At 42.2% G+C, this 24,777-nt stretch overlaps 2 protein-coding genes and 1 pseudogene across 3 annotated transcripts; 2 read left to right on the top strand and 1 right to left on the bottom strand.

The window, feature by feature from the left end:
• Nucleotides 1-758: 758 nt before the first annotated feature.
• On the bottom strand, nt 759-4,499 carry LOC105902371. Its single transcript, XM_031561854.2, is given in 2 exon segments — nt 759-2,667; nt 2,669-4,499. Coding segments are annotated over 2 exon segments (2,898 nt in total). The 5' UTR covers nt 4,403-4,499; the 3' UTR covers nt 759-1,503.
• Nucleotides 4,500-5,156: 657 nt separating this feature from the next.
• On the top strand, nt 5,157-7,622 carry LOC105895593 (annotated as a pseudogene).
• Nucleotides 7,623-11,255: 3,633 nt separating this feature from the next.
• Nucleotides 11,256-23,313, top strand: LOC116219964 (potassium/sodium hyperpolarization-activated cyclic nucleotide-gated channel 2-like). Of its 2 annotated transcripts, XM_042707484.1 has the most exons (10): nt 11,256-11,750; nt 14,680-16,013; nt 16,143-16,250; nt 16,332-16,469; nt 17,048-17,209; nt 17,338-17,431; nt 18,429-18,556; nt 19,108-19,254; nt 20,471-20,708; nt 23,081-23,313. In XM_042707484.1, the coding sequence occupies exons 2-10, from the start codon at nt 15,840-15,842 to the stop codon at nt 23,263-23,265; spliced, it is 1,374 nt and encodes a 457-aa protein (XP_042563418.1). In that variant the 5' UTR covers nt 11,256-11,750; nt 14,680-15,839; the 3' UTR covers nt 23,266-23,313. The 2 variants fall into 2 exon arrangements, with proteins under 2 accessions (XP_042563418.1, XP_042563419.1); XM_042707485.1 differs by lacking the exons at nt 14,680-16,013; nt 16,143-16,250 and having other exon boundaries at nt 16,332-17,209.
• The last annotated feature ends 1,464 nt before the right edge of the window (nt 23,314-24,777 follow it).

Below are 24,777 nucleotides of genomic sequence, written 5' to 3'. Positions count from 1 at the left end.
AAGAAGGGGTAACATAAGTCAAAAACAACAATATTTATTGACTGATCTTGAAAGTATTGGCTTACAAAAGCAAAATAAGTCATCACATAAAAAATTATTCAGTGTTAGTGCAAGAAGCGAACTGTGAAACACACTGTAAAACCTATGAAAAGTGACAGTGGTATATGAAATACAGACCGCATTAGCCACGCGATTTTCTTTCCTTCCAATTCTTGGATGTAGGATTTCCCTCCCTTTGTAGAAACCTGTTGAATGGATACATTTGGTCTAGGAAGTCCTAATTGTTTTGTTGTCAATTTATCTTCATTAGTACGCCGACTAAAAAGGAATTTCTGTCAAAGAGCGAATCGAGTTATTGCACTGGACAGGGCAGCCATCTTGACAGAATATGCCTCCGTTGAAGCTGTATGACGTTCGTATAGGCTTTTACGTCCACTACTTATGACAAGACCAGGAGGGGCGAGCCCTCCCGGAAGCCATAGAGAATGCATTGAGAGCTCTGTTTTGTGAAAAAAATTGATTTAACATGGGAGTCAATGGGAGAGGTCTGGGGCGATTTTCATTTCGCCCCAAATCGCCCCAGAAGGGGTGGGGCCATTTGAAGCGCGACTTTAGGCTGACTGAACGACTGTTACCTGATTCGACAATGACATACAGAGACAGATCAGATGGTCTAGTGGTAGAATCCGACAGAAAAAACATTATTACATTTAAATTTACGTGTCATTTACACGACTTTTTTTTTTTTTTTTTTTTTCCTTTTCCCCTAGGCAGTGCGTCGCCCCAATCGCCCTTATGGACGAGCCGCCCCTGAAGGTAAGTATGGTTTGTCGATTGTTGCCGTAATAATTGTGTCAGTGTGTTGGGTAAACGTTGGTTTCAGGGCCCAGCTAATAGTCAAACGTTAATGCGAGACAATGTTCAACGAGCTCCTGTATTACCTTATTGGTACAGCAACATCAAGTAATGTGGCGTTTTAAATAATGTAGCGTCGACCGCTGTCTGCAAAGCAACCCATTTTTAAGTGTCTGAGTCGTTGTATCGAATGTTGTTAGCTTGGTTTGGTTATATGAGTATTGGCAGGACACTTGATACGGAACTTTGTTGTGGCGGTGTGCTTTTGTTATTAGCACAAGGATTTGGTCCCATGCACCTGCTTCTTCCGTAGGTTAACCAGGCTCATAGACATGCAGAGTGTGACTCAAATGTAACGGTTATTATGTAATTGAATTTGTTGCCTCTTAAGATCTTGTTGGGCAAACCCAGATAATGTTATTATGTTCATGTAGCGGTAATTAAACCGAGCAGAAACTGACTTCTTGTAGCAGTGGAATGCAATGAACTATTATATACACAATAAAGTGCTTACTCCTTCAGTCACTTAGGAAGTGACTGTAGCTTTCGACCAGGAGAAGATGTCATCAGGTGGTGACCAACTTTCATTGGACGTTTCGACCCTGAACCACAACGCCCTCGAGTTGGCGGGCCGGCAGTGATGGCCAGTCACTGCCCATCTTCTCCTGGTCCCCAGCTTCTCTCCTCCCTCCTATTCCAGAGCCAGCAAGAAGCTCTCTCTGCGGCTTCCCCCAACCTACGGACAGCTGTCTTCCTCTCTCTTCCATTTATTCCCAGAGCTGTGAGTGTATTCCACACAGACTGTGCCGGGAAGCCCCTGCATCCGACCTCCACTGGGAATAGCCAGGCCTGCCATCCCTTGTCCCTGCATTGTTGGACAAGGTCCTGGTACTTGGTGGCTTTCCTCTCGTAGGCTTCACCGCATCCTTCTTCCCACGGGACAGTCAGTTCGATCAGGATGATCTTCTTGGCCTCTTCTGACCAAATGACCATGTCAGGCCTCAGGGAAGTTTGGACGACCTGGGGAAAGTGTAGTTTCCTTCCCAGGTCTACCCTCATCTCCCATGATGGTGCTGTCTGCACTAGGGCCTTCTTGGTCTTCTTGGAGGATGATGGTTTCTCCCCCTCCCTGATGAACTGGATGGATGGTGTTGGTCTCGATTGAGGCTGGTGCTTTTTCTGTCTCTCCTGCTCCAAGATGTCGGCTAGTACTCTGAGGACCTTGTCGTGGCGCCACCGGTATCTCCCCTGGCTAAGAGCAGTCTTGCATCCTGCCAGTATATGCGCCATTGTTCCTCTCTCCCCACATAACCTGCACTGTGGGTCCTCCCTCATTCCCCACCTGTACATGTTTGTTGGTGTTGAAAGGGTGTCGTACACTGAGCGGAGCAGGAATGAGATTCGGAAAGGCTCCAGTCTCCAGAGTTCGGGCCAGGTGATCTTACGCTTTGGTAGTTCCCACTTCGTCCAGGCTCCTTGTAAACCAAGCTCCACAGCCCTAGACCATCTCCCCTCCTCCTCTAGCTGCCGGACCTCGGCTTGGACCATGACTCTCCTCTGCCTTGGGTCGGCTTTGGTCCATTGTTGGAAATGGGTGGACCCTAGTCCCTGCCGCCCAGTGCACGGGTTCCCGATGATGTCCTTCAACTTCAGCAGGCTTTCTGCCTGTTCCACTTGTGTGGCTGCTGCCCATTTGCGCCCAGATCTTGTGGTGACGCCTGCACCTCTAACCATCTCGTCGGTGGAATCTCTGAGCATCATCACAATCCTGCACTTTGCCACCTTGAACTCCTCAACCACCGATGATACCGATGAGCTGTAGCTGTCCCGACCTGATGTAGAGCCCTACTAACGTGAAGCTTGGTGGAATACCAAGCCACTTGCGGAGATGTTTGTTGACTTTCCTCTCGATCCCTTCAACCGCTGTCATAGGTATCTCGTAAATCTTCAGGAGCCACAGGAGTCTTGGTAGCAGGCCATGCTGGAACAGCCAGGTCTTGAACTTGCCTGGTAGGCCTGAGCTCTCTATCTTTTTAAGCCACTCTTTTGCCTGCTTCTTGGTCCTTGAAACACTGCCTTTGTCCTTGAGAGATGAATCGTACCACTTGCCCAGGCATTTTATTGGGTTCTCCTCAATCCGTGGTATGACTTCCCCCTGGACTTGAAGCTGGAACCTGTTTGTAACCTTACCATTCCTGATCACCATGCTTCTTGACTTCTTTGGCTTGAGCTTCATTCGAGCCCAAGTTGCCACGTCGTCGAGTGCCTTCAGGATCCACCTTGTTTGCACATGGGTTGCCGTTGTGATGGTGAGGTCATCCATAAAGCCTCTCAGTGGAGGTTGGCGAATGCCAGACTCCATTATTGGCCCTCTGGATTCCTTCACTGCCGCTGTAATGAGTAGGTTCATTCCCATAATGAACCAGATGGGGGAGATGGTGCAGCCCGTTACGATCCCCTTTTCTAGGTCCTGCCACTGGGTTGTAAACTGGGTGGTCTGGAACCGTAACTTGAATCCACTGAAGTAGGTGGTGATCATTCTCCTGATGTGTTGGGGGATATGGTAATGCTCCATTGCTGTGTTGATGAGGTTGTGAGGAATTGATCCATATGCATTGGCCAAGTCGAGCCAGACGACTGTTAGGTCTCCTTTGCTCTCTTTGGCCTCACGGATCAGCTGGCTTAGGATGCTTGTGTGCTCCAAACATCCAGGGGAGCCTGGGATGCCGCCTTTCTGGATTGATGTGTCGACGTACTTGTTCTTCACCATGTACATGGTCAGCCTCCGTGCCAGGACTGAGAAGAATATCTTGCATTCGACGCTCAGGAGAGAAATGGTTCGGAATTGCCCTATTTCAGAGGAGTCCATTTCCTTTGGTACAAAGCACCCTTCTGCTCTCTTCCAAGATGTTGGAGTTATGCCCTTTGTCCATATCCTCCGCAACAGGTTCCATAGCCTGCGCAGAAGCATTGGGCATCTCTTGTATACCTTGTAGGGTATAGAGCTAGGACCTGGGGCAGATGATGACCGGTCTTTCTGTACAATGTCATGGACTTCTCTCCATGTTGGCTCTTTGGTGTCAAGCTCTTCCTCCGGGGTTTCACTCCTTCCAATCCTTGGGTGTACGTCCAAGGCTTGGCCTCTAAGAGTGTCACTGTGGCTTTCTTTAAGGAATTCTTCCACAGCTTCTTTAGGGCTGGTCAGTCTCCCAGATCTTGCTTCACCCAACAAGGTTTTGGTGAACCTGTATGGGTCCTTGATGAACTGAGCACGCTTGACCTCCTTCTCTTTTCTCAGTCTCAGAGACCTCTCAGCCCTTCTTAGTCTGCGCAGTTGCCCTCGAAGTTCAGTGGTCAGGTCTTTTATGCCCTCCTTCTCTTTGGAACTAGCCTGTTTGTATTGCTTGTTAAGAGTCTTGATTTCCCTTCTCAACTGCGTAATCTCTCTTGCCCTTCGGTTGGTCCGTTTTCCGGGGGCCTTGCTGCTTCCTTTCTTCTCCTCAGTGCCAAAGCGCTCTTTGGCCATGGTGTAGACAATTGCAGTCATGCTGTCCAATTTCCTTTCAGCTGATCCTGCCAATGCGGCCTCTAGAACTCTGTCGAGGTCTTGGTCTAGTTGGTACCAAGCAATGTTGTTGTTAGCTGGGGGCCACTTCACTCTCTCTCTCTCGTAGGTTGGGTGCCTGGGGTAGTGTTAGGAGAGACCCTCTGGTCTCCTGTGCGGTGGGGTGCTTCCTGACAGGAGTCCTCCTGCGTCTCACTGGGTGTCTCCACCATGCGCTGCATCTGTTTTTCCCCTCTCCCACAGGTGGTCTCAGATTGATGTATCTTTAGTCCCCTTGCGTTTTTGCAGATCTTCCCGCAATGGCACTTCACTTCTAACACTTCCCCTGTTAGTGTGGTCTGGGTGAGCCGTCTCGTTGTCCGTGTGATTTATGGTAATGATTTATGGCGGTCTTCCCATTTCTAAACAGTTGTATGCATTCCAAAATAATTTCGTAGAATACTATAATTTAGTAGAATATGTATTACCACTTTTAGTTGCTAAGCATGTGATAAATGGGTTCCTAAATTTGGTCAAATCAAACTGTTATTGCTTCAGCTAAATTAAATTAAATGTTAGATGAAATGTTTTCCACCTCATTGGACTTACCTCCCACCTGTCTTTTATATTTTTAGAATTGTTGAGGGTGGCTGCCTCAGTCTCCCACACTTACACAGGATGCTGATTTCTACACTGCTTTGGTTAGCGGTCTGCTGTGGATTTGCCGTTTCTGAGCACAGGGGAAATGACGCAGTTAAAGAAACCACACAAATGACCCATCCCCTACTGCTTGTATCCTTTGACGGTTTCCGGGCTGACTACTTGAAGATGTATCCCTTTCCTCACTTGCAAAAGTTTTTCTCCGATGGTGTTCTTGTGGACTACCTCACTAATGTCTTCTCAACAAAAACATTTCCCAACCATTACAGCCTGGTCACTGGGTTGTATGCCGAGAGCCATGGAATTTTGGCCAGCCGTATGTATGACCCACAGACCAAGAAGAACAGCACCGCTACATACTTCTTTCCCTATAACCCCAAAGTGACTTTCCAAGAAAAACCTAACCAAGTGGCTGAAGGATGACCCGGCAGTTAGATTTGCCGCTCTTTATTGGGAGGAACCGGACCACACAGGCCACATGTACGGCCCAGACAACACTTTAGAGATGACCAAGGTCTTGAAAGAGGTGGACAACAACATAGGCCTGCTCATGGAACAGCTCCAGCAGGCCGGCCTATGGGGGATCATTAATGTGGTCCTAACCAGTGATCACGGCATTGATTTGCCTCAGACATTTACATGGGCTTTGGGCCTTTATTAAAATGAGCTCTGCAGGCCCGGCCAACGTGCACATGCATCTGCGTAAAAGGAAGCTACTCTACCAAAACCTAAACTCGTGTAAACTGAAATGTTTTTTTTGCAGTTACGAAGCGGTACTGGTAACTTGTAATGACTGGTGACTTAATTGTCAACTGTCAAATATCTTACCAGCAGAACTTCTTCTGCACATTTAGGAATTCAAGATGAACATGTCAACACATTGCACCCAAACCACAAACTATGTTGTTGTTGACAAAATACTAGCATGTACAGGTTACTGTTTTCATGAGATGAGTAATGACAATGAGCAAGGATGGCCAACTGTGTGTCAAACAGTTTTCTGTTTGTCTTTTTTGCATTTGAAATGATAATTAAATCTACATTTACTTTTCATGATTGTCAGAGAAATGTTAATGATGTCAGAATCTTGTAGATAACGTATTTAAATAACCTTGAATGGTGTACTCTTACAAGTGTAAATGTCTTGGTTAAGTAGTATCCAAAACTCTGAGGAATGATTATGCATTGGAATTTTTCTTGTTTTATGCTTGAACCATGTCAACATCCAGACACCTCTTTTATTCAACAATGTGCACAGATGTTTCCAGGGTATACAGTCTACTGAACAAGTGCAATACCCATATGAGGGCCTACATGAAGGCAGACATACCACAGAGATTGCATTACAAGGACAATGAAAGGATTCAGCCCATCATCCTCGTGGCAGATGAGGGATGGACCATTGTGCAGAATGGCTTACTTCCTCGACGTAAGCCTTTCTTGCTGCCTACTATGATTTTGCCACATGTTGGTAGTGCTACTATCTGTGATGATTCCTTCACAGAATATCCACTCAAAATCCACAGAGGAAATCCTCATCAGATTAATTGGAGGTTGACTTCACACAATTGTACAAAATTGTAAAAGGACATAACAGATTTTTTTTTATCCTATCATCTAACTGCTTTCTATAACACAAACAGAAAATATGTGTTTTTGACATCACATCCTAAGTCATTATCAATTGTATCCTTCAGAAACTGCAGTCTAAATGAGATTGAAACAAATATGGAATGTTCCTTTAAGGGGAAACTAGGCTCTTATGGTTTAAATAGATTAAACTGACTCGCATGCTCTGTTTACTAGTGCCTTTTCATTTGCCTTTGCAGTTGGGGACCATGGCTATGACAACACCCTTCCTAGCATGCACCCATTTCTGGCAGCTCATGGCCCTGCTTTCCGGAAAGGTTATCACTTGTCCAGCTTCAACAGCGTCGACATCTACCCTCTCGTGTGTCATCTCTTGGGTGTCCCCGCCATGCCCAACAATGGCAGCTTTGTCAAAGTTCGCTGCATGCTCGTGAGTGAGACCTGTGCGGATCTTGCAGTGACAGTGGGCATTGTGATTGGAGTCCTCATCGTGCTCACCACACTGACCTGCCTCTTCAGGCTCATGAAAAGCAGAGGCCTTCGCTCGTCTTGAGCTACAGGACGACGACGATGATGATGATCCTCTACTGGACTGACAAGCACTTTTTTAATTAGGTACCCACATTCAACCAATGTTTCCAACCTAGTTTTCATCTCTGTCAGACACCATTCATACCAGGCTGCTGACTTGCCTTATTCCCAGGTCAAGGGTATTTACACCATGACCAGGGCCATTCAATAGCTAAATATTAATATTCCAATACAATGGGGTTACTTCAGTGTGCAGTATGGTGTAACTTTGTACAGTGCTTATGTTGTGCACAAAACTGCTATTAGTCGTGGGTATTATAATATTCTGTTAGATCACTTGTAAACAAATATTTAGTGTCAACCAATAAGTTTGTGTTGCATCTCACAAGCAATAACTTGGCAGAGGTTGATTCCTTTCAACCATGCTATATGGATTGATCCAAGTAGATCCTTTTATAGTAAGATTTGACCCACACAATGGAGTTTCAGCTCTTTCTTTGGAATGAAAAAGATGAGATCCCACTCCAACCAGAGACTTAAGTAAGAAAGTAAGTTTCTTGTGTGATAAAACCTAGCCATGTCAGTGAAGTTATCAGAAACAAACATTGTTTTTGTGTTGGAACAGTAATAACCATAGACATATATACTGTATATATGTCTATGGTAATAACCCCTCAATTGAAAAATTCAAGCGAAAATTTTGAAATTGCTATTTTCTTTTCTACTACAACTATGGTTTATTTTAATGGACTACAACTCAACTACGCCTTTCGTGCGCGCCTTTTATGCAGCGCGCCGCGCATCGCGTTTTCCTAGCGTTTTTTAGGCGTGCATAAAAGTTACAATATTCTCAACTTTTCAGCGCAAGGCGAGTAGATGCACAGCTCATCAATGTCACACTCGGCCCAGGCAGCCAATCAGATCAAGCAAGAGGCGGGCTTTACCATAGACATATATAGATGTGTAGATAGATACGACCTATATATGTCTATGGACTTTACCACTTTACCAGTTCCTTCCTGTTTTGATGCCGGTAGATGTGTAGACATATATAGGTCTATGTATGTCTATGGGTTAATGGTCTTTTTGGACATTTACATTTATCAAAATCCAGAAGTGGTTGTGACCATTTTGAGCCTAAAGGCCAATACCCACTGTCTTAATGTCTATGGTTGAGACACCGGCACAGGACTCTTGACACTCGAGACCCAGTCAAACAGTTCAAACAGGATCAAATATGGAGAGAATCAGAATCATCAGAATCAGGTTTTATTGGCCAAGTAAGTTTGCACAAACAAGGAATTTGACTTGGTAAAGTGGCTCCCAGTGTGCTTACACAAAATATACATTACAACACAATACAAAACAAACAGTGCAACAGTGCAACGGTCTAAGAAGTTTAAGGAAGTATATACAAGGCGGAATGGCTATATACAGAAGCTGTGAAATGTTACACAACAATAGTGCAATAGTGCAAAGAAGAAGTGCAGAGTGCAAGAAGTGCAGGGATAAATATATATGCTATATATGCTACAGTGGGTTAGCTGTTCAGTAGTGAGACGGCGAGGGGGAAGAAACTGTTTTTGTGTCTGGAAGTTTTGGCGAACAGTGATCTGTAGCGTCTACCAGAGGGGAGGAGTTTGAATAGTTTGTGTCCGGGGTGTGAGTGGTCTGCAGTGATTTTTCCTGCCTGTTTCCTGACTCTGGAGGTGTACAGGTCTTGGATGGTGGGCAGGTTGGCACCGATGATCTTTTCTGCAGACCTGACTGTCCGTTGGAGTCTGTTCTTATCCAGTTTGGTGGCCGATCCAAACCAGACAGTGATTGAAGTGCACAGAACAGACTCTATGACTGCGGTGTAGAACATGATCAGCAGCTCCTGAGGCAGGTTGTACTTCCTAAGCTGGCGCAGGAAGTACATCCTTTGCTGGGCCTTCTTGATGATTGTGTTGATGTTGGGTTCCCACTTCAGGTTCCAGGCGATTGTGGATCCCAGAAACCTGAAGGATTCCACAGCCAACACAGTACTGTTGTGTATGGTGAGGGGGGGCAGTGCTGGGGGGCTCCTCCTGAAGTCCACTGTCATCTCCACGGTTTTAAGCGTGTTCAGCTCTAGGTTGTTGCGACCGCACCACAGGACCAGCTGTTCAACTTCCCGCCTATATGCAGACTCATCATCATCACGGATGAGGCCGATGACTGATGTGTCGTCTGCAAATTTTAGGAGTTTAACAGATGGGTCTCCTGAGGTGCAGTCGTTGGTGTAGAGGGAGAAGAGCAGTGGGGAGAGCACGCATCCCTGAGGTGCACCAGTGCTGACTGACCGGGTGCTGGATGTTGTTTCACCCAGCCTCACCTGCTGCTTCCTGTCTATCAGGAAGTTTGTGATCCACTGACAGGTATATGTATCTATATATCATCATCATCATCATCATCATTGTTTATTCAGGGAGAATTGACTGAGCACAGGGCTCTTTTGCAGCAATGCCCTGATTGAGGCTACATAGTACAGAAGAACAATAAATAAACAAACCATAACAAAACAAAACAGACAAAATAAATAAAAAAAAACACATTAAACAACTCAGAAATTAAGTATAAAAAAAAATAACATAAAGTAAAAAAATGAAATCAGATAATCATTTAAAACAACAGCATTGAGGCACATCGTTATTATCTAAAAGGCTCTTAAATTGGTTGACAGACAAATACTTGGTTAATTTCAACTCCACTTGAACAGTGTTCCATTTATGGGAAGCAAAGAACTTAAAAGCTATTTTACCTATATTAGTTTTTGTAAGGGGGATTTCAAGGGAGATGAGGCTCTGTGACCGTGTATTATGACAGATGGATTTAAATTTTAAAAGTGACATGAGATAATTAGGCAGTTTTCCCACTAAGGCTTTATAAACAAATAAAAGACAGTGTTTTTCCCTCCTGTCTGCTAGAGGGGACCAACCAACATTCTTGTATAAGTTACAGTGGTGGGTCTTGAAAGCGTCTCCTGTAACAAAGCGAATAGCACTATGGTAAACAGAGTCCAGGAGTTTTAAGGTAGAGGGTGCAGCATACATGTAAACAATGTCACCATAGTCAAGAACTGACAAAATTGTTGATTGCACTATTTCCATTCGGTTTTCAAAAGTAAAACAAGATCTTATTCTATAAAGAGCACCCAGTTTAATTGTAACCTTCTTATATATGACATGTCTATGGGTAGATGTGGTAGGTCATAGACATATATACATGTATGTGTATGGGAACGGTGGGTCAATGGCAAATAAAGGCGAAAGGTTGATAATAGCAGTATTTCATTATGATGACTATATAATTAAATTTGGTTCCAGCGTCCCGATTTGATTTGGTTGCACGCAGCCCCGCTTCACAGGCGCACCAGGTTGTTTTGCCCGGCGCGCTTTGGCAAGCCATTTTTGAAGCGTCTGTGCCTGAAGCAACGCGTCTCGGTGTGAATGCGCCCGTGCACACAGGGCATATAACCAGGCGTAATTCGTCAGGTGAAATTTCATCCTGGGAGGGTGGTCAGAAAAATCACGTTTGGGCTCCCGAGACACCGCCATCTTGATTCGATTTTTTTGATTACTCTCGCCCCTCTGAACAACAATCACACACACCACGAACTGATTGGTTTTTATCGCGTGGTTCGCATTTGCATAAAGTTAAAGAATCGCCAACTTTGAATCGGGAGCAGAGGTGTATTCTTCGCCGTGACGGGCGGACAGCCGGGATTTCGTCTCCGTTTCAATCCCAATGAGAGCAAACGAATTAGGGCCGAAACACACCAAACGCGTTTTTAAAAAACGGGACGCTAGCAAATGCATTGTTTCCTATGGTACGGAAAATCGAATTTCTCCGCCACGCGTTGCGTCTTTCTGGCGTTTTTTAGATGCGCTTAAAAGTTGAACTATTCTCAACTTTCCAGCGCAAGGCGCGGAGGCGCACCGCTCATCAATGTCACACTCGGCCCAGGCAGGTTGCGCACGCAGCTCCGCTTCCTAGGCGCCGGGCAAAACAGCCTGGTGATCCTGCGAATGTTTTGCCCGCCGCACTTTGCCAAGGCGTTTTTGAAGCGTCTGCCGTTTTAAAAACGCGTTTGGTGTGTTTCAGCCCTTACGCGCCTGGGCATATGGACTGTGTGCACGGGGTTTACGAGGTAAATGGAACGCAGCGTTTCTACCAAGCAGACATCCAACCCAAATATGACGTCATGGAATATTTTTATTTAAATTTTTAATAACTGCATGATGATTGACCAGTAAGAAAATACAACATAATCCCATATCTTAGAAAACAGTGTTTTAGAAAAGCACGACGTTACGTAGCATAGCAAAATTATGACAGAAAACATACAAACAACTTCACAGAGCCATAAGGGGAAAATGGACGGAGCAGAAAGCATTAGAAACTGCTCAATTTTTCGAAAAATCACCGTACTGCCGGAGGTTAACAAGTCCACAATCAACATCTATGGCAGCAAAGCAGCCTTTGCAAAAGAAACAAAGAGGGCTTGTATGCAAACGACCTGGGTTATGCACCCCTACAGTTCATTCAGGTTAGTAGGCTAGGCTTAAACACAATGATTGTCCATAAAGTAGCTAGCTAGCAATGTAGATAGATAAGTGAAACAGAATTAATAGTCGTGGATGTTCTCTCTGTCTGGATATATCTGCGCAAGGAATTGGGCATGGTTCATACATTTGTCTATGTTACTAATGGTATATTGATATGGTATCCTAATGGTACAGAATCCTGTGGCATTAAGATTAGCACTACTGTCACAGTTATCAATAATAGTCTGCGTCTTTTATTTTTCAAGTGTATCGGCGATGCCGTGTTTGGCAGTTATGCTCTTGATACAGTTGACTGGGTTGACCCGCCCTCTTAGTTACTGTTGCTACGTCCGACACAATTCCCGGAACTGTCAACCCAAAAGCCATGGCGAGTACGGGGACAAGCGCTATAGCTATCAGTGTGAGTGATGATTTTTGGAGTAATACCTCCGCGATATCCTCCAGATCCAGGCAAAAGCGACTGCAATATGCAGTGGAAGAATATATCCAAAATATTAAGATCAACAACGAAGGGGACACAACAATAATCGAAGCAAAAGCATACAGGTCTCAATCAAAAAATGAGAAACCCCACGACCTCTTCATTAAATACAACCAGCACAACCTTTTAGACTAGTCATGTTCTTTCACCACTGGGTAAGATATGTATATAATATTTCAAGCTAGCTAATAACCTACAAAGATTCTTTATTCTTATTATTTATTCCGTCTCTGGCGAGAGACTGTGGAGATGTATCTATCTAGCTAGCTAGGATGGTGACAATCTAGAGAACAGTACAGTAACTTAGCAGTGTGGAGCAAGATAGCTGCTAGTAACGTTATTGTTCAAGGGATGTGTATGCATTTTGCTGAAAGTATTTCACAGTCACTGTAACTTGCTTGTAAAATGATGATCCTGATGTAATGCTATGGCTTTGTATCAGATCGCCAGGTTATTGCTCTCAGGTTGTGCCTTATGCATACCTTGGGATACTCAGGATTCAGGAGTAGGTTGCCCATAGCCTGACGATGTCATACTCATAATTCTAGTCAGAATATGAGTCTGATATCGCTCCATTGGGCTGTGATTATGGGGCGTGTTTCAACCGAACCAGGAGAAAAAATGCCTCTTCGCTCAATTGGTTACCTACAACCGATCAGAACAATGTAGTATGTGACCAGGGCCAGCTGATAAATTAAACTTTTACCGGATCCCGTAGGAAGGAAGGCAAAAACATCTTTTTGATTGACAAATGCCTTGATCGCGTTTCTTTGTTCCTCTTTCAAAATGAATGCACTGTCAATGTCTAAATGGACTCGAATCTATACATTTCAGCTCTCCAGCGGCAGCCATGTTTGTTGTAAACGAATTCAAACCAAGCGCCTTTTTATGACGTGGTTGGTTACGTTACTGTTGATCATCTGTCCATCATCGTATAAAGCCCGCCTTGACAATTTGATTGGTACGGCAATGTCTGTCCACAGATAATTTCTCCTCAATGGAGTAATGCCAGACCGAACTTCCCAACCAAAAAAATTGTGGGCGGGGCTAAGTTCGGTCTGGTATCCAGGCTAGGTTGCCCATTCACAAAATGCTACAAAAATTTAAATAAGTTCATAATGGCCTTTTGGGACGTTTTGTCAAACATTGATACTGTATGTTAAGCTAACGATCTTCATCCGTGGAGTGGACTCGACTCTGTGCGTTATAGATGAACTTTTGGAATTTAAATCAAAGCATGGCACAAATACGGGGAAAGATCTCTTTGAAGAGGTATCCAAATGTGTAAATTAAATGGGGCTGCCTTGACAAACTTGTTGGACTGACCACAGATGGAGCGCCTGCGATGTGCAGAAAAGAGAGGCATAAGAAATGAATGCCACTGATGTTTATTTTATTTTGAAATTTGATCTCTGTGTTTATAGGCAATAACTAAAAGGCTTAAGCTTTAGGCAGCCCATGTTAAACTTAAGTTCATGTTTACATATGAAAAAATATAATATATCTTTCTTTTTTTTCAAATAAATATTGAATATGTCCGGCCCTCGACTTGGAGGCAGTTTTTCATTTTGGCCCTCTGTGTATTTGGGTTTGACACCCCTGCTCTAGATTGTCACCATCCTAGCTAGCTAGCTATGCTAGATACCTCTCCAGAGTCTCTCGCCAGAGACAGAATAAGAATAAGAATAAAGAATCTTTGTAGGTGATTAGAAGCTAGCTTGAGATATTATATACAGATCTTACCCAGCGGTGCAAGAACACGACTAGTCTACAAGGTTGTGCTGGTTGTATTTAATGAAGAGGTCGTGGGGTTTCTCATTTTCATGATTGTGACCTGTATGCTTTTGCTTCAATTATTGTTCGTTGTTGATCTTAATGTTTTGGTATTCTTTCCACTGCATATTGCAGTCCCTTTTGCTTTGATCTGGAGGATTTCGCAGAGATATTACTCCAAAAAGAATCACTGACACTGACAGATATAGAGCTTGTCCCCATCCACGCCATGGCTTTTGGGTTGACAGTACTGGGAGATTTTGTCGGTCATAGCAACAGTAACTAAGGGGGCAGGGCTTTTGCGAACAAGCCATTATCAGTGGGAGTGAAGGATTGACTGACAGATGATGCCAGGACTGAGTGCCCCAAACGTTGCCAGCAAAAAAACAGCGTCTACGATCATAGTACTTCAATTATAGCCCACTGTTAACTGTTATATAAAGAAATAAAATAAACGTGGGTCAAATATTTCCAGTGGGAGTGATATGTTTGGATGTTCGATATGTTTAACTACATTTTAATAATAATAATAGCAATACATTATTATTATTATCGTCATTATTGTTATTCATTCATTGTTTTTTATTTAAATGTGTATTTTCTATTGCTAGTTTTGTGGAGGGTAATGTTCTTTTTTTTCTTCTTTTTTTTTTAAGTCGCTTTGAACAGAAGCTTCTGCTATACCTTAACCATAACCATATCCATGTTTATTATCTTGTATACTAATATCGAGCTAGCTAGCCAGCTCACTGTTTTTTGCACTCAGACACTTAACCCATGGGCCACAAATATGGAGGATACCTTGGCAACCAGTGCAAAATTCATCACCACAAACCACTCGTCCACTCTGGTCATTGGTCAGATGTGTCAGGGGCGGGATCAAGAAAGTAAATACAGGAAGAAGGTCCTGTGTTGATCATGGATCGATGATCTTTCATCCGTTGTCACTGCTGGCTGGCTGGGGATCGCTGCTTTTGGGGTCTGAAGGCTGTCACTCACTGCTGCTTATCGTTGGAAAGTCGTCATCACTTGAAGTGGCCGCTCGGAGGGCAGTCACCACTGGAGTCACTGTGTCTCGCTCTTTGCTGAACAATGCCGCCACTGCTCTTCTTCGCATGGCCGCCCAGACAGGGTGTCTGCATTAGCGTGGAGACAGCTTGGTGACGAGTTCTTGAACGTCATAGTCCTGCAGAGTCTAGAGCCATTGGGCCAGCTGCCCCTCCAGCTCTCTGAATTTCAGCAGCCAGGTGAGAGAGACATGGTCATTGCGCAGTAGAACCGTCTGAAAAAAGACACTGGTACCAAGAAAAAAAATTGACACGCACCCTGGCACAGTGGCTCCACCTGCTGCTTCTTCCCACTGGTTCGAGCTTCGTTAAGCCTGCCGGAATATTGCGCTTTAGTCGTGCTCCACTCCAGTGCAGTTCCCTGATGAGATCTTCAATCATCGGCGTCTCCATTCCTCTAGCTGGTGCTTTATCCCACTTCTGACACCAATGTAGCAAAGACACAAGAGTCAGGCTTTTTTTTTGGCTCTATGCTGTTTATTGGCGCAAGGCAATACAAGCTTCAGACTGATACCAAGCAGGGGAAAGGATCAGGGATCTTGTACGCAGACAGAGGTTACGAGGCAAATCATTCTCCATGCATTTTCTTATGAGATGAATGTTGGTTGCTACTGAACTAATGTTAGCTAAGTTACTCATTATACCTTGTCTGATCAACAAGAAAAGTGTTGACTTGAAAAGCTTACTGAAAAAATAAGAAAGCTATTTAACACATTGTTACTTCTTTTAGGAAATACTGGCTTGTCACTATGATTCTGGCAACTTTTGGGAATGTGGTTGTTATTCCTTTGAGTGTAAGCTTTTTCACTGAGGAGGTTTTCTACAATCCTGCATGGATTTCATTAAATGTAGCTGTGGACTTTTTGTTCATCGTGGATCTATGCCTAAATTTCCGCATTGGGTTTTTGAGTCATGAAAATGGAGTAAGTGACCATATTAATTTATTAGTATTTTGTGACCAAATTAAAGTGATGAAACTGGTTTCTGAAGTAACCATCTGAATGTATTATTATGTACTATTTAATGTTCTTGCTGTACCTTTTCTTTCCAAGATTGTTGTTTTGGAAACTGAGAAAATAAAGAATAAATATATTAAAACATGGTTCATCCCAGACTTAGTAGCTGTGATGCCAGTTGACTATGTCATTCTAATTACTGAGGTAAGTGCAAATTATTTGTTCATGACACTGAATTTGGAGTTTAGGTAGCCTCTTTGCTGAATGAGAATTTGTGTTCTCCAGGTTTTGGAAGTCCACACCAGTACAACTGGAATTGCAGGTGCAAGAGTGGTAAAACTGATTAAACTCACCCGATTATTCAGCTTGTTACGCCTACTGAGATTTTCCAGGCTGCTGCGATATGCTCACAACTGGGAAGAGGTAAGTGGATCTCATGTGTTTCCTTTTGTTATCATTACTTGAACATTTACCTTTGCACCTCGCTTTTGTGATGTAATACAACAGGATTTTCAAGCGTACTTTCAAAACTGCACACTTCCAACCTCTTCCAAGCTTGCAAGTCTCTTGTCCTCCTCTGCACTGTGCACTGTCAGAAAAGTAGGCACCCTAAAGGCCGCAACAGCAAGGAATTAGGTGATGGGGTTGTTTGTTTTGTTGTCACAGACGCTAACACACAAGGCCAGACATGACTTAGGCACTTTGTTATGAGAGTACGAGTTTTAGGACAGCCTCCATCTCAGATAATTTTGGTTTGTTGTTCTTTCCCTTACCTGCCCTTACCTTGACAAAAAGACTTGCCCAGTTTTATGTTTGAATATTTTAAACTCAGTCAGCACAAGATATTGGTTTGATTTAGACAATGCAAATGCTATAAACATGCCAAATTCCATGGTTGTACCTAGACATGTAATGTACCTCCGGTTCTAAGAGACTAGCTAGCCTATAACCTGTCATGTCTCATTTATGTATTTTACTGCATTTTCTTTTATTTTGATTAGTTTCATGGCTTGGATGTTGGAGCCATTGCTACTCTCCTTCAGTTTCTTCATGTGATTGTAGTCATTGTTCTGATGTGCCACTGGAGTGCTTGCTTCCACTTCATGGTGGCTTCAATCCAAGACTTCCCAGAGAATAGCTGGGTCACTCGGGAAGGCCTTCAGGTTGGACTCATTATAACAAATTGAAATATATATATATATATATATATATATATATATATATATATATATATATATCTTTTCTAGAGAATTTTACAAAACTGCTATTTTTTTCTTTCCTTTTTTTTTAGAACAGAAGTATGATTAGGCAATACACAACATGCATGTTTCGTTCACTTTGCCACATGACGACCCTTAACTATGGATCTCGTGGAGTTCCCAAGGGTGAGAAATTGAAAAATGTCTGTAAATAGTAAAATGTCCTTCAAGTACCTTAAATGGAAAGATAGATAAAGATCACTCAAAGAAATTGACAGACATAAGTAGAGAAATAAGAGAAGGCACATTTTTTCATATAACAAATTTAAAAACACCATATTGATCAAAGTGCTGCACAGTGAGTCACAAATAAAATGTAAAAAAGAAAGTATAGTAAGATTGAGTAAAACTGTACAATCATCATGTTCAATCATAGCCCACCTATCAATAGATATACCAAACGTTTGAGCTCCTCTGTTATTGTTTGTATACATGTTGCGGGAGATAATGTCACCACACCACAACTGCCACCAACCTACCTACCTGCCTTCATTGGTACATCTTATTTTGGAAAAACCATATAGGTACTCCTTCGGAGCGTACCACAGTGAATTGTATTGTACCATTCTGTACTACAACTGTAAATTTTTAGTGCACCGCGACTGTCATTTAAAAAAGGTTTTTAGTGCATCATTTATAAATGAGGCATCATATCCATCCTACAAATTTCATCCAATTCCAGGGGCTTTAACATTTATGCTATCTGACACTCAAAAACGGATGCATTATTTGGTGGGGGGTTATTGAAATGTAATGGGGTGCATGTACACGTGTTTAACAAACATACTCAAACCTGTAAATCAAAGAAACTACTCTTGTGGTGCCAGATGTTTATTACAATATTAGAAATATATGTCTGGGAGACTTTCTGGTTAAGACCTATTAGCATGTGAAGTGTATTTCAAACATTCTAAATCAATAAAGTGCCAAGTAAAAGGAGATTTCAGTGGTGGTGCATATTCAAGCAGATCATCAGTAAAGGTTAGTGGTGCCGTTACCAAGATATATCCCCAGGCAAACACAACCACAAAGGTCCAAAGGCACCTGTGAGTCTACAAGAGTACATAGAAGTGTCTGTACTTTGTGTTATTTCAAGGTTTGCCATGAATCCTTATCCTTTTAGGTATCACAGATCTGTGGGTGGATATAATCAGCATGATGGTGGGAACGGTTATGTATACCCTGGTCCTGGCCCGCATAACAGCCCTGGTAACTCACTCCAGGGTCAGTGAGAATGTCTACAAGAGCAAGGTGAGGTGTACCCTGCTTCTGTGTACCAGATAGATTGAGAAATGAGAAATGGCTTACTCTGTGAAGGTCTCTGTTAAAGCCGTTTCAGCATTATGGTTACACTTCAGCTGCAGTGCCCTTTTCCAACACATGAGGCCAGTATTAGAATAGTAAACAGATGTTTGTGAGTGACTTTGTGTATGTCCTATTTGGGAGATGGTATATTCCTCCTTTATTTGAGATGTGCTCATATGTTGATATTCTCTGGATTAATTTCAGCGAGCATTTAAATTCACACCAAATACACACAGTCTTAGATCTGCAGTGTCATAGGATGTACAAGAAACTGAACTGGTCACTGAGCATGATGTCATGAAACTGTGGTTAATCTTTAGTCATTAGATGTTCATTTGCTCCCTGAACTTCTTTTTCTCACACATCTGTGGTGACATGGTGAATTTGGTGCATGATGTGTAATCTCTGGCCGTTATGAACCTTCTAGGGGTGATGTTGCTGGAGCTGATTTCAGGCTGATTAGAAAGGCTGATCTCAGAATGTCTTTGTGTTTCCAGTGCGATGAGTTGTGCCAGTACATGCGTCTGTATCGCATACCAGGTGCCCTGCGCGAGAGAGCCATTTGCCATTTGGCTAGCCGATACCAGGGAAAGTGGTTTGATGAGAAGGCTATTCTGATGGAGCTCAATGAACCTCTAAGACGGGTATGGGAACTTTGTTCATGTCAGTCTACACAGATTGCCCTGTACCTTACCTGGTAAAGACACTTAGGCCAGTAAAGGTTACATGTCATGCAGTGTCATGCAGAGTGATAGAGACTTTTTTTATCTTTACCTCATGGTAAGATATTGCTTTTGTAAGGGCCTTGATTAATATGCATGAAATGTAAGACAAAAGCACCACCTTTTAATCACAGGTTACAATGTTTTTACAAAATAAAATTCTCTCAACGAGTTTGGACAGACAAATCCATTTGGGAACAGTGCATTTCACATTGAAAGTTAGGATGTTTATTCAAATAAATACAATTTGATTGAATTGAATATTCTGACTGAATTATTGAGTGGAAATTCCCCATACATTGAAATCAATTTGCCTATGTTAAGATGTTAACATATAAGTATGTGAAATGTGTGTGACATGTGCCTGGTTCTCCAGTTAAGCGTGAGAAAAGTGTATGTGTGCATGTGTGTCAATGCAAGGCTTACCAGTTAAAGTCACAAATGAATTGCCTCATTTGTATGGCAGACTGAATCGAAATTGTACTACTTGTCAGAGTGGCACTTGCAGGCACTGTTGTTAATGATTACTCTTTTTGAACATCAAGCGTATCATACTCCCTCAGAGAGGTTAATTTCACCTGCAGTGCCTGCATTTTTGCAACAGATAGTAATAATGGAGCAACAGTAACATTAAGGTCCTACAGGGGTATTATGCCTTCCATTAAACAGATATGATTTATCCTATATGGTTTGAGCCAAATTACTCTCTATGTGCCAGTGATCACAGTTTAAAAACATTGATTCAGATATAAAATAGATGCTCCTCTAATTGTGGATGATAGATTGACTCAATATTGTGGATGTTATTCTATTACATTGTGTTATGGCAACTGTACAGCAGTTTTCAGATGGGTGTGATCTGTTGTGTAAGGTGGTGTTGGATAGCATTTAAGAATGTATACTTCAGTTATAGGTAGGTGTGCTTTGTTACACAATTTAGTGGACAATTTTAGTTTTAACATGAGTTCTTGTTGCTTTTTCATGTAAGGGACATGTGTTATAAAGAAACACAATGGTCACACATATGTAAATTGGGTAATGAAGAAAAAACGATCTTGTGGTGACAAACCGCCCATATAACTTTTTTATCAGTGTGTCTTCTAATGAAACATCCACTTATATTTCTTCTGTTCAACAGGAAATCATAAGCTACAATTGCTCCAATCTCATCAAAAAACACCCAGTCTTCAAAGATGCCAATCCTCTCTACCTGTTAGAGCTGCTGGACAAGTTGGAGTTTGAATGCTATCAACCCGGGGAACTCATCATTGGGAGAGGGACCATGGGTGACTGCATGTATTTCATTGACAAGGGCGATGTTGAAGTGGACTCTCGTGGTTACACCCAAATACTGTCAGATGGGTCTTTCTTTGGAGGTAACGGCTTTCAACCACACAGCTTTGTTTTTCAGTTCCTTCCCTCAGTTTATGTCTTCCACAAACGGTCCACGCTGGAACTCAATCTGTCTGCCGCTCTTCTCCATTTTGATGTTGGCTTGAGAATTAGTAGACAGATTGGCTGAAGATGAGTGCACCCAATTCTATGGTTGAGGGATCAAGGGAAGACCTCTGCCTTCTCTCAACCTTTCAAATCAGACTTGTTCCACAGAATTCTATAGGGCATGTGTGAATATTAGCAGGTTAGAGGTTCAATAAGAAGAGCATTGCCTTCCTGGTAGCTGTATTCAATTTAGGTGTTCTTCACAAAGGGGGGTTGCTTGTGAGCATGCATTATGTCAGAGCAATACATTCATTTTTTGATCATTACAGAACAAAACAGAATTTTGCCAACTTAAGGGCCCTGTTTTGACTGTGGAAACGACTGGTGGAAACGGCCTATTCTGCCCGGGTGGGTTGTTTTATATTAAACCTTCTTCCGAGGCATGGATTTGTATATAGGCGTGGCGACATGTCATCTGACCGGGAACATTTGCATGCGCCAATCGCAAACCATCACTACTGTCTGTTTTATCTAGTGAAAATTATTACATTCCCTTTATTTAGAAGGGCTCCTTATGTCTACATATTTCTGCATTAGCAAGCAAGCAGGAGCAACCCTGTGCTATAGGTTAATGCAATGAATCTATCCTCGAAGTTAGCACATATCCTGGCAGGCTTTTAAAAAAGAATAAAATGTTTGTTTAATAGAATAAACCCCTTAAAAGACCGGGAGGAGGTAGTCTGTTCTGGTCGACTTGATTTAAATGCTCAGTCAGCTGTAAACGAATGTCATTCATACACAATAATGACGTTTCATGATATTTCTAATCACATATTCTAGTCTAATTAGACTAAGACAGAATAAGAGATGCCATGTCACACCAGTGCATTTTTCACGAATGATTTTGTTTTCTTGGCGCCAATGGAATGCGTTTTACGCATCAGGTTCTTTCCCTGTCTCTGGGATATCTCATCGTCAGTATATCAATACATACAGTCACCAGTAGCCTTGTGTTACGCAAATATATGCCTTTTGTATGTCCTCTCCTTCCCGTTAATCCAATGGTGAGCTAAACTGGCTTTCACTCACCTGTTCGGTGCTGCTTGGGTTCTGGATGCTTCGACTGCACCAGATAGTTTACAGTTTGTACCCAGAATAATTATAACTAAAAAAAAAACAATGTAAAGGATACAATTGCAATCTAATTAACGTTGAATCCCATAGTTACCTGAGGGGAACCTAATATGCAGTTGAAGTAAAGGCTTAAGATCCTTCTTTCGAATCACCACACCTTAGGGTGCTATTGCTCTGAACCTGCATAACCTGTGAAGATGCATTGGTCCTGTTAAAGATGAAAGGGTTTAGGGATCTAAAACTTAAGGGACCATTAGAGATCAGACGGAATGACAGCCAAGCCAAGGTGTCACTTTTTCACTACTTTAAGCTAAGGCTTTTACCCTAATTTAGGAGATGATAATGATCATATCAGGCTATCTGCCACATACAAATGATTTACACACTTTAAACACCATGTATTTCTCACCCTAATTTAGTGAGTGTTGAAAACATGATATGTACGTCCATGTTTTAAGTAGTGATAGAGAATACAGACAGAAAAAACTATGTTTCTTTCTTTGTCAACGTATTTCCTAGCGCTGGAAATAGATGCATTAAAATATAGAATGAAATGCTCTGTTCATTTGGTTTGTGTTTGTTGAAGTGTCAATGGAATGGAGTTTTATTTCATGGAAGAGTATGGTGGAAGAGCTTTAAAAAAAAAAAAAATTCTCATGGCAATTCTATTTGTCATCCTGTTGTTTCAATGAGAAGGCTGCAGCAATTAGAAACACGGTTACTGTGCAATTAAAACGGCTGCTTTCATTAATAATTTTGATATAAATTCATCATAACGGGAGAGAATGTTAGGCGCTGCAAAGGCGTTTCAATTATGTTTCTTAATTAGAAATGTCAATATTAAGAAATAATTAAACTCTGAAATATATATGTACTTCTTAAAAACAGCATGAGTATCTCTTGCATCTTGGCCCTTGTGGGATCTGATAGTCTCTATAAGACATATATCAAATATATACATACTTACTATATACACACTATATACATTCTTTCTAGATATACATACTCTATACTTTACATACTCTTTATATCTGATCGAATGCAGTGTACAACACATGTGATATTGTGATGTCTCATTCTTTCTTATCACATGAGCATAAAGAAAATAAATTGTTACTAAATTAAATATTCATGTCAGCAAATAACAGTGTGTGTTTGTTTGTTGTTCCCTCAGAGCTGTGTGTGATGACAGACATAACCAGACGCCAAGCTGACGTGAGAGCATTGACCTCCTGCCGCCTGTACAGCCTCAGTATTAGTAACTACGAGCACGTCTCGAAGCTCTTCCCTAAAGCCATGCATGGGATGGAAACACAGGCACAGCAGCTATTGCAAGATCTTAAAACAATTATTGAATAGATTTCATGATTTTTTGGAAAAAATAAATACGTTTGCTAAATACTTAAACTTTGAATGAAATGGTTCTTTCCTGTAAACTTGTGCATGTGACGTCTGTGATCTTTTGTCAGAAGCAATAGAAGAATTGCACTTGGTGTGAATTATGGTCAATAATGGTATGACTTTCAACGTTTGTTTTTCTCTGCATATTCTGATATTTTATATTGTGCATGTTGTCTGAGAAAGAGGGTTTATTTGTTTTCTCATGTTCTGATGTTTATTTTCAGTGCATAACCAAAACTTGATGAGGACAGAGCAGGTGCTTTTTTTTACACTGATCCCAACTCCTACTGCCTCACAATAAATGTTGTTATTCAAATGCTATGCATTTGTTTTTGACTTTTTAAAGCCATATAAGGTGCCTGATGTATGAAATATTTAAATTAAAACCTAAAATAAAGCCTGTGACACTATAGAAGGGTTAGGTTATTGTTCAACAGGTGAAAGATGTTTTTCAGGTGCACAGTAATCACCATTGGTTCACGCGTCTATAAGTGTTCTTTCCGAAATGTGGTACATTAACTTGTAAGCCAAACCAGTGAGAGACTGAGGTAGTGCTGTGGTTCAGTTTAATTTACAGAGAGGAGTAAATACATCCAGTATCATCAACATGCTCCTCTTGGGTCGATTATGTTATGACTCCACTGCTTTCAGCCATAACTGACACTTGCCTTTGATTTCCCCAGAAGATAATCATATACAGTCAACGTCACACATTTCACATCAGGCTAATGAAAAGAGCAGCGCTGAAAATAAGAATGGCCTCTTGCTCACATATTCACTCTGGAGGTACTCATTAGTACTGTAGGTATTAGGGTGACTGGAGGGTTTCACCGTTCGTTTGATTTGAATGAAGTTTAAACAATCTCCTGAAAACACCTGTTGGCGGCTGTGCAGCGGCTAAGAGAGGGACTTGAAAGTGTTCCCAGCTCAAAGGGAGACTCTTCTGTAATGATAAGATCAGTCTCTCGCAGCTCAAAGGGAGACTCTTCTGTAATGATATGATCAGTCTCTCGCAGCTCAAAGGGAGACTCTTCTGTAATGATATGATCAGTCTCTCCCAGCTCAAAGGGAGACTCTTCTGTAATGATATGATCAGTCTCTCCCAGCTCAAAGGGAGACTCTTCTGTAATGATATGATCAGTCTCTCGCAGCTCAAAGGGAGACTCTTCTGTAATGATATGATCAGTCTCTCCCAGCTCAAAGGGAGACTCTTCTGTAATGATATGATCAGTCTCTCGCAGCTCAAAGGGAGACTCTTCTGTAATGATATGATCAGTCTCTCGCAGCTCAAAGGGAGACTCTTCTGTAATGATATGATCAGTCTCTCGCAGCTCAAAGGGAGGCTCTTCTGTAATGATATGATCAGTCTCTCGCAGCTCAAAGGGAGGCTCTTCTGTAATGATATGATCAGTCTCTCGCAGCTCAAAGGGAGACTCTTCTGTAATGATATGATCAGTCTCTCGCAGCTCA

This window comes from Clupea harengus, chromosome 3 (genome assembly GCF_900700415.2).
Source record: "Clupea harengus chromosome 3, Ch_v2.0.2, whole genome shotgun sequence".
NCBI classification, from domain to species: domain Eukaryota; kingdom Metazoa; phylum Chordata; class Actinopteri; order Clupeiformes; family Clupeidae; genus Clupea; species Clupea harengus.
The sequence above is the reverse complement of the archived record's forward strand: the minus strand, read 5'-3'. Positions and strand labels throughout refer to the sequence as shown.

What these genes read in the sequence shown, in the direction of transcription:
- LOC116219964 (XM_042707484.1), top strand. Translation starts at nt 15,840, where the DNA reads ATGATTCTGGCAACTTTTGGGAATGTGGTTGTTATTCCTTTGAGTGTA. An exon ending in TTTTGAGTCATGAAAATGGA is followed by an intron (nt 16,014 to 16,142) that starts GTAAGTGACCAT and finishes TTTCTTTCCAAG; the next exon opens with ATTGTTGTTTTGGAAACTGA. An exon ending in AGATGGGTCTTTCTTTGGAG is followed by an intron (nt 20,709 to 23,080) that starts GTAACGGCTTTC and finishes TTGTTCCCTCAG; the next exon opens with AGCTGTGTGTGATGACAGAC.